This window comes from Anguilla anguilla, chromosome 17 (assembly GCF_013347855.1).
Source record: "Anguilla anguilla isolate fAngAng1 chromosome 17, fAngAng1.pri, whole genome shotgun sequence".
Taxonomy (NCBI): domain Eukaryota; kingdom Metazoa; phylum Chordata; class Actinopteri; order Anguilliformes; family Anguillidae; genus Anguilla; species Anguilla anguilla.
In genome coordinates this window covers 28,409,266-28,423,972 of record NC_049217.1, presented here as the reverse complement: position 1 = coordinate 28,423,972, position 14,707 = coordinate 28,409,266, and the positions used below count along the sequence as shown (strand labels likewise).

Here is a 14,707-nt window from a genome sequence, read left to right as displayed (position 1 = left end):
GATGCTAAAAGATTGTATCCGAGCAAAAAAAAATCTGAATTTAGCATTGAGCCCGTAATGTGAATTTAGCCATCGACTGAGGCCCTGGGTAAATTCAGCTTTCCTTCTCCAAGAATCTTCAGTAGTGTCCAGAGTGGCTAGAACTGGTGAACACTATTCATTTGCTGTAGGGAGTGTAAGTGATAGGGATGGTGATTTTTGATTGTTTTACAGATTGAGGGATCGCATAATGTGATCGATTCCTAGCCTGGGGAGATAGCTCTCTTTAGAATGGATCTTGGCTGGGAGGCACCAGTGCACCCTTCGTACCCAAGTTTGTCCATCGTAATGAAGTCTTAATGTTTAGTTTATTGTGTAAATAAACTCAGCCCATGTCAGATATGAAACAAAGCGTTTTATTTTCAACTCACAAATGTTTGCGCGCCCACAAAACCAACACACAACGTGCTTGGCTGAATGCTCAATTCCGATTGGCTGAGAAATGAGTTTCCCCATACACGCCTAAATATGGAGTAGTGCCAGCAAAAGTTCAGTCACCATTCTAAATGAACGTGCATCCGTCTGACTCGATAAATAAAGTGAAAATTTGTAAGAGCAGGCAAGCGAAGTTACATCACACTTGCAGCACCGTCAGCTTGATGTCCACGGATGACTGTATAGAGGGCAACTAGTCTAGTTTCGGCTTGACCACGTTTATAGTCCCCGACTGACTTTTACTTTCTGAACCTGCATTTCCCACCTCTGCTTCTGGACCCTTGACGAGTTGGGAAGATTCCGTATGATCCGAGGGGAGGGGGTGAGAGAGAGATTTCACAAGGGCGGCAGTGTAGCGTAATGGCTAAGGAGTTGGTCTTGTAACCGAAAGGTCGCAGGTTCGATTCCCCGGTAGGACACTGCCATTGTACCCTTGAGCAAGGTGCTTAACCTGCATTGCTCCAGTATATATCCAGCTGTATATATGGATTCAATGTAAGTCGCTCTGGATAAGAGCGTCTGCTAAATGCCTGTAATGTAATGTAATGTAACAAGGGAAAGATCCACACAAATAAAGCACAGCAGCCCATAGATTGCAAAGAGTGATAATTTAATACAGTGCAAAAAGGTGAAAAGGGCAAACATTCATTGAGCTGTAATGGAATCAACAGAACGCAGCACAGGCCTTACCCACACTGGGTAAGTCAGGTTTAAGCAACTTGTTTCAGCAACTGATCTTCCTTGGGGAGTTTTGATTAACTCTTGACGGCTAATTAAGTAGAGAAATTCTAGTGGAAACGCCAAGATTTCCCCATCACCACTGATGGCGGAAGTTCTGCAGAGTCAAAGACTTGTCATGCACGGGCATTCTCTTGCTTTACTTTCACCTGCCGATGAAAGCACTACCACCAAAATTCCCTGGTAGATCATCTTCTCGTCATCTTCAACCATTGCCAACCATATTAGCCAAGGCTTACACCCCCCCACAAGCCTCATTAACAGACCAAATTAACACTTGAACTTTGCCACTCTCCACCATTGGAAAATTTGGCAGGAGTCTTATCCAAGCATCAAAAAAAAAAAAAAGAAAAAAAACTCTCACAGACTCTCAGGCTCGTCTCCAGCAATGAGGTCTCTCTTGCCAAGCTTCCGGAATGCGGCCGCTGCATCCAAACTCTACTTCTGACTCCTCTTCTATCAAGTTTCCATTCTAAATATAGCCGCAGGGCTGCGGGCGATTAGTCTTCCCTGGCATCGCTGATGCCGTACCTGCTCAGCTTAACGCAGGCAGATGGCCATTCAAAGTGGCTGTTCTGGCTCTTCTGCCACGTTTGGGTGTCCCTCAGGGTTACGCGCGTGGCCCCATACCCTTCGCTGCATTAATGGCCCTAGCCCCTTAGCCAAACTGCGCAGTGTTTTTTTTTTTTTTTTTCCAGTGTGATATTAATTATGGGCATGCCCTTTCCCCCAGGATATGTGACCACTCCTGCTCAATTTCAGTGTGAATGCCTGCAGGGGTAATGTTCAACGTGGCTCAAAATGCTCAAAAGTTCAAATGCGATTTAAGTTGTATGTCCTTCGCTACGATTTCACCATTCTAAGAACATGATAAAACTTCCCCTTCTTAGAAAATGAAATATTTGCAGTTTTTTTTTTGTAATGCCCTTAACCTCCCTTTATGTCCCAAATTTGAACCGCATTCATCAGTGCTCATAAATGAAACCTGTGTTATAAATTTGGGAGAGCTGACCTCCAAAGGACGTGATGTCAGACACCACTTCCTCTCACTCTGCAGTGAAGAAGTTCCACTCGCACAGACACAAACTGGAGGGAGATGCTTCATATGCAGCTCAATAGGTGGGTTGCAGGTGCCTGACTGACCCAGTAGGGGTCGCCAGTGCGCAACGAGCCCCTGTCATCCCGGCCCAGTGAAAACCCTCCCTCTTGCCCCGCGATCTGCCCCCCCCCCAGATCCGGCACTACCACGGCTTAAGAGTCCCCACCACACCACACCACAGCAGTCGCTCTTTTAAAAAAAATAAAAAATAAAAATCAATATAATAAAAACAATCCCAGTAAAATCACTTCACATAAGCAGCATTAAACAGTGCAGTGCAAATCATTCATCGAGCGGCGTGACCCTGAAGGAGGAGGAGGAGGAGGAGGAGGAGGAGAGTTTGGGGGGGGCGCAGGAGCCTCAGGAGCAGAACCGGGGACAGAGATCCAGGGTCAGAGCCTCCAGTTGATGGTAAAACTTTTGGACATTGGAAGAGCCAGGCCGGATACGGTCAGAACCTACACCCAGATGGACAGGACACCATTATGGAAGAATATGAGAAATGGGCAAACTAATGTGCAACCAATGATCAGAATGTGAATCAAATTCATTTCTGAACTCAGAAAACCTACAGGATGGTAAATCTCTAGCTGTTGAGTGAGGTGTGCTTTGTTAGGGCTGGAGTGAAAACCACCAGGACGGTGGATCTCTAGCTGTTGAGTGAGGTGTGTTTTGTTAGGGTAAGAGTGAAAACCTACAGGACGGTAGATCTCCAGGAATAGGGTTGAGCAGCCCTGCAGTATACAGTATACTTCTGCTATATATGTAAAACGCATGATGCGAATAAAATCGAATTGAATATCTGCGAGAGTATATACTAAGTATACAATTAAACAGTTCAGTTCACACAAATGTATGTACTAATTACTGAGCAAACAAACAACAGGTCAGTTAGTTTCTAGCGGTGCTTACTGGCATCTTAAACACAGCCAGCTATAACAGCTGTGTGTTCCAACATAATGACTGAATAAACTCAGGGTATGATAACGCATCCTACTCTGCTAGTTATCCAGCCGGCTAGCTATGGGAGCGAGGGTGCGGAGGAAGGAGGTGCAGGTAAAGCTCACCTGGGTGTCGGAGCGGTAGGAGAAGTCCCTCAGCCTCTCGCCGTTGACCCACACGTCCAGGGGTGGGGAGGGCACCCCAAAAACGCGCACCCCACCCAGCACCAGTCCATCTAGAGCCCTGTTAGTCTTCAAGGGTTGGCTCACAAGCGTTGCCTGGGTAACGGGAGGGGAGAGAGGGAGGAAAACCTTAAGCAGCCAATCACACAGTGGTGGTGATCCTTGATTTCAATTATTCGCAAACAGGAAGTGACAGCTTAATCCAAATGTGTGGTTTTTGCCAGAGTCAATTTAGCCATTAGCCAAGACACACCTGGCCAGTACAGCATTCAAAACAAGGTGCCCCATTACCTAGGGTGGGCCACACCTGGCACCTATTAGTTTAGTTGGCACGGTGATAGCTTCTTAACAGTATGGTGAAGAGGACTTGAAAATTCCACCAATTTTAACAATAGAGAAAAAAAAAACTTTTTAGCGTTTACATATGAAAACCATAAAGTTTGTTTTTAAAAATACAAAAAAAACATCCATTCAGTTGAACACAGGCGACAGTGGTAAGACAGTGAAGTTATGTGTACGTGGGTGAGTTTAATGGTGAGGCGGGAAACTGTGACCATGATAATAAACTGCCGTCGGTTACAAACGTACAGTTTAGCAGCGGCGACTGCAACAGTCAAATAACCGACGTTATGATGAACGATAACAGGGAGATAAGGCTGGCTGGCGTGGACGCCCGTGGAGACCAGCCCTCACCTCTCCCGCGATGAACACTAGGAAGGAGTAGTCGCCCCTCTCGAAAGTGTCCGGGCTGTCCCCGTCATCCCAGAACAGCTCGCCCCGCGCCCAGCCCTCCGCGGACAGCGCCACCGTCAGGAGGAAAGGGTTGGTGCGGGACGCCACGGTCGTCAAAGCCGGCTCCTGTGGCACAGACGCAGGTTTGAAACACAGACGGCGGGGGAGGTGGGGGAGTGGATGGAATCGCAGCACAGACACATGTTCACAACTGACCGACCTGCTGTGGGACGATGTAGCCCCCCCTCAGGTGGACGTTGATGGTGTCCAGGGGGGCGGGCAGGAGGAGGTACTGCCCCCTGCTGTGGAAAGGCTGTCCCTGTGAAAGCAGAACGCAGGAGAGGGGGAGGGGTGAGCGACAGTCAGAACAGTGTGGGAATCTTGCTGTAGATTGACGATGATGGCACAAAAGGGAGGAGGGGCCTGGTTTACATCATGCAGACTGTACCAAGTCCCCGGGGGGAGGTAGGCGGCCAGCTCCACTGATCCCTGCTCCAGGACGGGGCTGATGAGCAAAGAACTCCCCCACAGAAACTGCCGGTCCACCGTCTGGCAGTTAGGATCAGAGGGGAACCTGGGAGGGGTGAGAAGAAGAGAGAGGGAGAGAAAGAGAGAGAGATAGCAGAGGAGTAATAAGAGAAGATGTACAGAGAGAGACAAGCAATAGCAATCTCATAGTAGTCCTATCTGAAGACTGTAAAACAAAGACTACTGTGAAAATGTTCAAATTACAATGCTTGCTTTGCTACGGCGGGGTCCAATAAATCGACACAGTAGTTCAACATCGCTTTACATCGGACCCCCTTCGCATTTTGCCTTCATTTGGATTTAAGATAACTAAATAACTCAAAAAAAAAAACAAGATGGCGTAGCTGCAAAAAGGCTCAGCCTGCTCATGAGAGGACGTAGCCACCGCCGCGCCGCGGCGGTTCCTCTCAGCGCGGCGCCAAAACGGCGGGAAAAACCACGCGCGGCGGCGTTTCGGTGCGGTCCGTACTCCAGGAAGAGGGCCCGGGCCACGGTGCTGGCGGAGGCGTGGGCGTGGTGGAGGAGCGTGTAGAGCAGGGGCAGGAGCGAGTAGCGCAGGGTGAGGGCGGCCCGCATGGCGTCCTGGGCCCGCTGCCCAAACACGTACGGCTCCTGGGGCTGGGAGAGACACGGGGACATTACATGAGATTACATTACATTACATTACATTTCATTACAATATTACATTACACTACATCACATTACAGTACATCACATTACATTACACAGCATATTATATTACGCTACATCATATTACAGTACATTACATATTACATTACACTACATCACATTACAGTACATCACATATTACATTACATTACATCGCATTACACTATACTACACACAATACTAGCCTAAACTACATTACATTACATAGTATATTACATTACACTACATTACAATATTACATTACACTATATCACATTACACTACTGGCAATTTAGTACACGCTCATATCCAGCGCGACTTACTACATTATGTATTACATTACGTTACATCACGCTACATTACATTACATAGCATATTACATTACACTATACTACACTAAACTACATTACATTACACTGCATTACAATATTACATTACACTATATTATATTACACTACTGGCAATTTAGTACACGCTCTTATTCAGAGCGACTTACACAATTTTTTTTTTTACATAGCATTGCATCCATTTACACAGCTGGATATATATACTGAAGCAGTGCAGGTTAAATACCTTTCCTCAAGGGTCACAACCGCAGTGTCCTACCCTGGGAATCGAACCCGCGACCAGTTTCTTACCCATCATGCTACGCTGCCGTCGGAGACGGCGCTTAGCAACGCACGGGACCGTTACCGCGCCCACAGAAAGGAACATTATCGCACCCCCCCCCACAGGACCTTACTGCGCCCACGGGACCATAATGCACCTTAAGTACTGCCCCGCTGCTGCAATTAGTATCTGAAACGTACCGTACTTAGCACTGTGCTAGCGCAGCACGGTACAATTACTGTGCTTGGTACTCTCCTGTTACAGCGCGGTACCATTATCGCACATAGCACCCCACCATTACAGCATCTAACAGTGGGCAAACTAGACGTAGTAATGTTAGATTTAAGATATGTCCTAAAATGCATTATAAACTCGAGGATATAGGGCATTGCTCGTGGTTCTATGTCCTCAAGTTCATTTCCTCTGCTTTCTGTGGCTCTGGCAACCCCTGTGGCTCTTAATGTTGTGTTTTAGGTTTGCATGGTGCCACTTCTTTCATTGGTTGTGACGCTAATAGCTTTGTACCGTTGGCGATGTCGCTACCTGAAGTTTTCGCGCACACACACTGTCTGTCTGAATGAGAATAGTGTGTCTAATGGCTAAATGTAAACGTGACCCGGATGGTACGTTTACCATCACTTATCACCCTTTGCTTACAGCACCCGGATAACCGGGGTAGCGTTTAGGAAGGGCGAACTGGGGGGGGAAGTGGGGGGGTGGGGGTCTCACAATGTTGGGCCGGTCGTTGTGGTTCCTCATGAAGGGGTAGAAGGCCCCCAGCTGCATCCAGCGCACGCACAGCTCCTCAGTGGTGTTGCCCTCAAACCCGCAGACGTCTGCCCCCACCAGGGGCACCCCGTACAGCCCAAACAGCAGGATGGCTGGGGGGGGGAGAGAGAGGCCGATGGGGGGGTTAGTGATGGGACAGAGGGGGTGCATTCAGATTCAATACAGAAAAATTACTCGGATATATCATAAACCTATCCAAATGCCTACAGTAACACTCCATTTAAACTCAAAAACAGTAAATCTGAGTTCCAGTTTTCAAATGGTTTGAGACAGTGTTTCCAAACTCTTTTACTGGAGCTATACCGTCCTGTAGGTTTTTGCTCCAACCCTAACAAAGCACACCTCACTCAACAGCTAGAGATCTCATTGAGCTGCTAATCAGTAGAGTCAGATGTGCCAAATCAGGGCTGAAATGAAAACCAGCAGGACGGTTGCTCTGCAGGAACAGGGATGAGAACCGCTGGTTTAATCGCTTGGACGTGTTGCGCGAGCTTAGAGGACAGAACGACTGCGCAGCTGGACTGCGCAGCTGGACTGCACAGATGGACTGCGCAGCTGGACTGCGCAGACGGCAGACGCCCTTCGCCCTCACCAGGGACGGAGTAGCGCAGCTGCTCCCAGTCGCTCTGGACGTCTCCCGTCCAATGCGCAGAGAAGCGGCCCAGTCCGGGGAACGACGAGCGGGAAAGAACGAAGGGGCGGGACCCCCGAACCTTCAGCAGGGCGCTATATACAGGAAGAAGGGTCACGGGGTCACGTCCTCCTCAAATCTTATGGCCCATTGGTTGCCTGTTTGTGCAACTCCCAACAATAATTAAAAAAAAAAAAATACTGATCTGAGAAAACAAACATGTACACTTTTAAAAACAGTTTCAACGATTCAAACATATCAGTTGTGATTCGCTCTACAAAAAAGCTGAAATAATATTTATGAATACTATTCGAGTCATCCTGATTTCCGTGCAGTGCCATGTCTGACCTGTAGGTGGCGCTGGCCTCTGTCAGCCCATAGAGGTTGTGCAGGTTGTAATGAGAGGAGATGTTCTGCTGGCTGGACATACACAGCGTGCCAGAGTTCAGGTGGCCTCCGATCACACCTGTACAGAGCAAAAAAACTTCCAATGAGATCTTAACATAAAATATAATAAACTCCTAAAATAGGGTCTGTAAGTCCCAGTGTCTTCAAATGGAAAAAATCATAACAATATTAGTTAATATGATTTTCATTAAATACAATCTCATTTCACTTATCCATTTATTAATGAGCAACTCATTTTAGACATTTTCTCATTTGTACATAAAATCAACCTTGTCTAGTCTACAGATTCTTGGTAATGTTGCACTCATGATATTTCTAAAGATGTTTTACATAGATCCATGATACAAGTTTTCAAAGTGATTCCATGTAGTAGCATGTTAAATAGCCACTGCACAGTGTAAAGGTGTTGAAGTGTTAAAGGTTAAAGGTGTGACAGGTTAACCGTTTTACTAAGGAAGAGATCCGCAGCCACAGGGTGGCCATGTTAGGACAGCTGAATATGTTCTGGAACCCCTGCATTAACCCCTTAAACAGCAAGGTTTTGGAAAGTTTTTTGAAAATTCTATGTCAGTGTTCTAGAACTCCATTGCTTTCACTTACCAGTAGTGATTGTGACATCAGCATTTAGAATGTGCGGTTCGATATTCTAACCGCACACATGCGTGATCTTACACCTTAAAGGCTTAATGGGGAGATGAAGGTGCATGAGGTGAAAGGTCATTGTTGGCAGAGGTGAGAGGTGAGAGGTCAGACAGGCTGTCTGATGGCCTCACCTGGAACATAGGGGGGGCTCTCCAGGTCGGTGTCGGGACACCCCTCCACAGAGCCCGGCACAAAGCTGGCCGGCTCGTTCATGTCCTGAGAGGAAATGCCGTCAGCATCGGGGGGGTAAAAAAAAGATCTACTGATGATGCCTTTTACCAGAGACACACCTCTCAGTCATAGTCAGTTCATATTCCAGTATTATACATGTATGGATCATAACCTAAAGCATTTAAAGTGTGAAACGTTTATACGTAATTTACTATGTTATCTTGCCTAATAATTGCTGTTTACTATCTCAAACATCCATCTTCCTGAGTATCCAGATCTGATGCTCTTGTTTTATAAATGATTATCTAACCTACTCTAAACCACATGTCAGTGAATGAAGGGATCAAAAGGCTAGAGGTGTAGGGGTTACGGGGGGGGGGGGGGGTGTTGGATGGGGGGGGTAGGGCACTAACGATCCACAGGCCATCGACGGGGACTTTGCTGTGGAAGTCCTGGATGTTCTCCTGCCACCAGCTCTGCGTCTCGGGATTGGTGAAGTCCGGGAAAGCGGTGGGGCCCGGCCACACCTGATTGGACAGGAGAGAACGGGGAGAAGGCGGGGCCAAGAGTGGAAACACAGAGGAGGAAGGCCAGATGGTTGTTAAGCTCTTATCACATACATTTTAACTTAAAATCCATTAACAGAGCTGAATTCCTAATGAAGCCAATTCAAGTTAAGCACCTTACACAAAGGAACAAAGGTACTGCTCCAACTAGGATCTGCACCTAGCAACCTGGCAACCAAAAATTATACTCCTCCTTGGAAAAAACGAGAGCGTGGAGCCCTTGCAGCACACAGAGGTTTAATGCTTGTGGGGCCAATAACCCAACATATCTCATCAGAGACGGGTGTGCGGATCAGGGATCTGCAGCCACGACAGAGAGCTGGAGGGTTTGGCTGCTGCTTCTTTTCACCCTAATGTCAGCAGCCATGTCACAGCCAGAAAAAGACAATTTGAGCATCAATAAAAACCCAACAGACCCCGTGGCTCAACAGGACTAGGGCTGCAGACTCTCTAGTGTAGAAAACGGATGGCAAGAGCATGCATTAAAAAAATGAGTTCAATGCTGTTGGAGAAATAACACTTTTGAAAATCTGGTTTTCTACCCTACACCAAGTGCTGATCCACCTCTGTGATAAAAATCTGTTTGATCCTGCTGAATGAACAGTTATTTTCCCTAGGCATTTGGACTACTTTTTGCACGTGCTTCTGAACTACAGTATATGAGAGACACCTGCCATAAATGACGTAAGCAGGTACGACAAGCTTTGTTTAACAGTCAGTACCTGCCCAATAAGAGGCTGCCCGGTGGTGTTCCTGATGAAGACGCCCCTCTGTAACCCTTCATCAAATGGTCTGTAGGATCCAGGGGGACTTGAACTGCTGATGCCTGGATCCTGGGACACAGCGAAGTCACCAACAAGAAAAAACGTTTCTGTGACTGCGACGGCATTGTACTGATTCTGGCTTTTGCTGCCCCCTAGTGACCAAGGTGTGGATTGCAGTTCTCGTCAGATAAGCTCAAGTGTTTCCCCAGTTACCCAATCCGGGCGCCATCTCACCAGTATGAGGACATACTTCATCCCCGCTTGGTGGAACTCCTTCACCATTTCAGGAAGGTCGCCGAAGCGCTGGGGGTCGAAGGTGAAATCTCTCTGCTTGTCCGCGTAGTCGAGGTCGTTCCACTGCACATCCTAGTGGCAACAGTGGTTTGAGACGTCTGTTTCTAACGCGCAGCTTGACTTCAAAATAGTTTTCACCGCACAGCTTGATTTTAAGATCACTTTCACTGCAAAATCTGATTTCAAGATTACTTCTTAATGGCACAGACTGGTTTTAAGATTATTTTTGCTGCACGGGCTAATTTTAAAACTTTTATTTGTTCTGTCTTTTTTGTTGATGAACCATGGGAAGGGAGCGTCGTGCCACTGTGTGGGTACCAGAGGAAACTGGGCATCGTGCATGCGCTGGGCTACAGCTCGCGTGGCGTTGGTGGTGGGGTACCCCCAGCGGCAGAGGTGGAAACCCAGAGACCAGTACGGTGGCATCATGGGATACCCTACACAGGGAGGGAGAAGAAAAAGAGAAGGAGAACGGAAATAAGAGATGTGAGATAGGTAGAGTTTCTTATTTTATCTGTTCATATTCTGGCATGATGGTGAGTGTTGGACAGGCAGAAGGGGGGAGAGAGAGAGAGAGAAAGAGGGAGAGAGGTAGAGAGATGAGAGGGAGGTAGATAGAGCAAAAGCTACAGATTGGAAAGGGCAATCGTGAAGACAGGGAGCTCTTGCATTGCAATAAAAACAGAACCAACCCTGAGCTCTTATGTTCGTGAGGACCAAGGAGCACACATCCTCCCTGAGCTCCTATGCTTGTGAGGACCGAGTAACAGGGTCTTACCGATGACCTCATGGTACTGCCGCACTACGCTCTGTGGGTCCGGCCCCAATAAGACGTAGAGGTCCAGAACCCCTCCGATGGACACCCAGGTGAGGGCCGGGGTGGGCTGGAGCACTACCTCTACAGAGAGGGGGGGGGGAAGGGATGGTGGAGAAACAGACAGAAGAGAGAGGAGAGGAAAGACAGAGAGGAAGGGAAGGGGAGAGAGATAAGGGAGGGGGAGAGAGAGAAAGAAGTGAGGGGAGGGGGAGAGACGGGAATGGAGAGGGAGAGAGGAAGGAGGTCTCAAAAGCACATTCCTTCATTCCCACTATTATTCCTTCCTGCATTTTAACTGCAAGACTCAAGGTTAAAATGTGAGTGAGGAATAGGCACCAGTAACCCTCAATTTTTACCAGTCAATAATTAAAAAAATTAAACCGGCAAAGAATTAACATTTATACATTGATCCTGTGACGCTCTCTTCAGTGGTCAGTTCCGAAAAATTTCTTGACTCAGAAAGTGATTGTTTGATGGACTAGTAAATGTCATGTAATGTAAAATGAATTAAAGGAACGTTAAACGTGGGATGGGAGTCGCTGCCGCCTCCCTCTCACCCATTGCGTTGCTGTTCAGGAGGAAGACTCCGTGAGCCTGGCCGTCCCCTTCCTGCACCAGGTAGAACGGGTGGGACCCGTACAGGTTGGCATCACTCTGTAAGAAAGGGGTACAAGGGGTCACTGTGGCCTGAACTGGTCGTTCAAAAAAAAAACCAAAAAAAAACAGTTTGGTGCTGGCTTGGATAAAAATAACATGGGTTATAAATGTCTACAAGCCAATCTGTTGATTACACTAACGATGAAACATTTGCTGGAACTAAAACCAGTACACAGAGTGGGCCCCCAGGACCGGAGGTGAGAATCTGATATAAGCGATGGTCAATGATGATGAAGATGACGATGATGATGTCACACTCACGTGGGGGGCCATGTCCTGGTTCCACAGCGTGAGGGAGGTCCAGTTGAGGTCCAGGGTGAGGGGGGTGTAGTGCTCCCCCAGGCCGGACAGTAGGGAGGAGGGCAGGGAGGTGGACAGTTGTAGATACTGGTCAGCGAAGAGCAGGGGGGCCACTGTGGTGTTCATCCTGAACCACCCCCCAAAAAACAAAAACAAGGACACACACGCACAAACGCATGCGCACACACACAAAGCAAGCACATCAGTCCAACCCAACATACACACACAAGGACACAGACACAGCCTGTTACACACAAAACATGTGGTGGATTGCAGCAAAATGGAATTGTCCTTCGTGGACACTAAACCACTGACTCCCCTCCTCTGTTATTCTTACATAGCCAAAATTGCAATTCAAAACTTACTTTCTGATATTCTGCATACAGACAGTATTTGAATACAGGTCTAAATAATCCCATCACGGTTTTTTTTTTTTGGGGGGTGGTGGGGGGGGGGGAAGGGGGGAAAGGGGGGGGGGGGGGGGGTTTTGGAGACAGGAGAGAACGGCACCGATCGTGAAGGAGATCCACACTCACAGCACGCGGCCGTTGGACTTGCGACGCACGACGAATCCGAAAGGGTCTGGCTGAAACTCGACGCCGTAGAGGGCACCCTGCGCCTCGGGGCTCTTCCTGGGCGGGGCCACGGACAGCGGAACCTCATACCTGGGATGCGCAGGGTCCTTCAGCTACAGGTGGGGGGGATGTAAACATGACTTAAAACAAAATAATTAATTTGTGCCTTCGAGAGCTGTGAGTAGCACTCCGCATGTTTAGCAGCGTGAGTGAGCCACGTCTGGTTTTACAAGAAAAAACTGTGCCCTGATTGGATCCCACTGACTGGTAGGTTCCATGTGATGTCACTTCCTGTATCTGCTTACTGTAAGTTCATGGCCCAGGTTAAATGTGTTCACTGTTAGGACAGCAGCTGTAGATGTGGTGTGCTTAAAATCTCACATTGGTAAAAACTGGTGGCTTCCAATCAGTAGCCTAAATAATCCTGTTATGCACAGACTGGCTGAATCTGTGATGTACTGGGAGTGTTTATAACGTCATATATCCCTGTCTCTGCTACTTCTAGAGTTAGCCCCACAATGTCAAAAGGTGGAACAGGAGTCCATGAAGAAGGGCTGAGACACTCACAGTGAGGTGCAATCGACCCTCTGACTCCTCCATGACCTCCAACTGGAGGGTGGAAATATCCCGGGGAAGGTAGGAGGGTGTGGGTCGATTTAGGGTGGCAGCCTGTCCACGGGGACTGGGAGAGAGGGGTGCCATTTTGTAGCCAGGGTAGGACGGTGGGTAGAAGCAGCACGGAGGTCCGTTAGAGAGGCCGTCCTTCAGCGGGACGTAGCAGCAGCCGCGAGCCTCGCATTCCGTCCGGCTCAGCGACCTGTCCCGCGCGCAGTCAAAGCGTTCCTCTGGCGGTCGCTGACATAACTCCCCCCTCGGTGCAAAGCGGGACACCGGGGAGCGTTTTATATTCCGTTCAGAGCGAGGGGGGAACTGCTGCCTGTCCGCGACTGGTGTTCTTACGTTTCTGCGTGCCCTTTCCAGACCGTCTCCGCTGAAGTTTTCCAGCGTTATCCGGATCACTTTGGTTTTGTGGTCCGACATGCACACACAGAGCAAGTACGCTAACAACGCTGTGGTCAGCACGGAAAGCGCGAGACCTGCGACTGGGGTACGCGCAGACACGCGCCATATCTCCCCCAGACGCCCCCGGTAAGTCATCAAGAACGCCTTCTCAGTCTCACTGGTACACGGTGCATGGACCACAAATTCAAACTACACTTCCACGGATCCACAGTGGCAACAAACGAACAACCATAGTACGCCGACCTGAAATTAAAACAGTACGTTAACTATTAAATGACGGATAACGTTGCAGACAGCTTGCTAGGTAGAGAACTGTTTAGCATGACGGTAGCAATATTTTTGCAGCATAGTGCTAAACTACCCTGCTTATTAACCAGCGTTAAAATAAGGTCGTTTGCTAACCTTATTTTAAAATCTCCTAATCTCCTTCAAACCAACCAGAGTTTACATTCACGTTTTAGCTAATGCTGTTGGTAGTAGTCAGCTGGCAAACAGGCTCACTTAAACGCACTTGTTTACTAATTTGATGGTGACAATACTATTCGTGCATGTACACGTAAACAGACCTGCGGCCAACTACTACAGTAATTGAGGAAGTCCGAAAATAATTAAACGGCAAGATAGCAGGCTAATTCGCTACCTAAATTCTGATACATTCTTTTGTGCAAAAAATATTTTGTAATCAGTTTATACGTTTGCATTCTAGGTTTCTACTGTATTACCGACTTACAGTGAACAGTTCAGTGCGGTGTGCGGTTTTCTGAGGCAGTGTAAATCTCGTCACAATCAGGAAATCAAGCTCCTGTGCAAGCTTTCTGCTTCTTTGGTGAAGTTCTTGGAGGATTCAACCGAATAAACAAGCACGACGCCACCTACTGTTCTGTCGTGTGGAATGGACGATGGTCACATTCGCCCTGTCAATACAGTAACTACTTCGAAAACCCGTGAAGGTCCTGAAATCCAGTCTGTCTGCACGGTCTGCGCACCCATTGTATAAAACGTCTTCTGTGGCTACATTCTTAAAGCATCATGCAGTTGACCAACAAACAGACTATGTTCAACGGTTACACATCACAGATTTCTGTATTAATTTCAATTCCGAGTGGTCAGTCACTTGG

The 14,707-nt window shown here is 47.8% G+C and overlaps 1 protein-coding gene across 3 annotated transcripts; it reads right to left on the bottom strand.

Annotated features, from left to right (window-relative positions):
* Positions 1-2,445: 2,445 nt before the first annotated feature.
* gaa (glucosidase, alpha; acid (Pompe disease, glycogen storage disease type II)) lies at positions 2,446-14,457 on the bottom strand. Of its 3 annotated transcripts, XM_035397426.1 has the most exons (20): positions 14,320-14,454; positions 13,134-13,832; positions 12,528-12,679; positions 11,953-12,118; positions 11,592-11,688; positions 10,996-11,115; positions 10,536-10,654; positions 10,158-10,289; positions 9,882-9,992; positions 9,007-9,120; positions 8,554-8,638; positions 7,721-7,838; positions 7,334-7,467; positions 6,682-6,833; positions 5,165-5,313; positions 4,600-4,741; positions 4,388-4,486; positions 4,129-4,293; positions 3,379-3,531; positions 2,446-2,769 (listed from the first exon to the last, which is right to left on the bottom strand). In XM_035397426.1, the coding sequence occupies exons 2-20, from the start codon at positions 13,722-13,724 to the stop codon at positions 2,704-2,706; spliced, it is 2,865 nt and encodes a 954-aa protein (XP_035253317.1). In that variant the 5' UTR covers positions 13,725-13,832; positions 14,320-14,454; the 3' UTR covers positions 2,446-2,703. The 3 variants fall into 3 exon arrangements, with proteins under 3 accessions (XP_035253317.1, XP_035253318.1, XP_035253319.1); XM_035397427.1 differs by lacking the exon at positions 14,320-14,454 and having other exon boundaries at positions 13,134-14,251; XM_035397428.1 differs by lacking the exons at positions 2,446-2,769; positions 3,379-3,531 and having other exon boundaries at positions 4,153-4,293; positions 4,616-4,741; positions 14,320-14,457.
* Between the last annotated feature and the right edge of the window lie 250 nt (positions 14,458-14,707).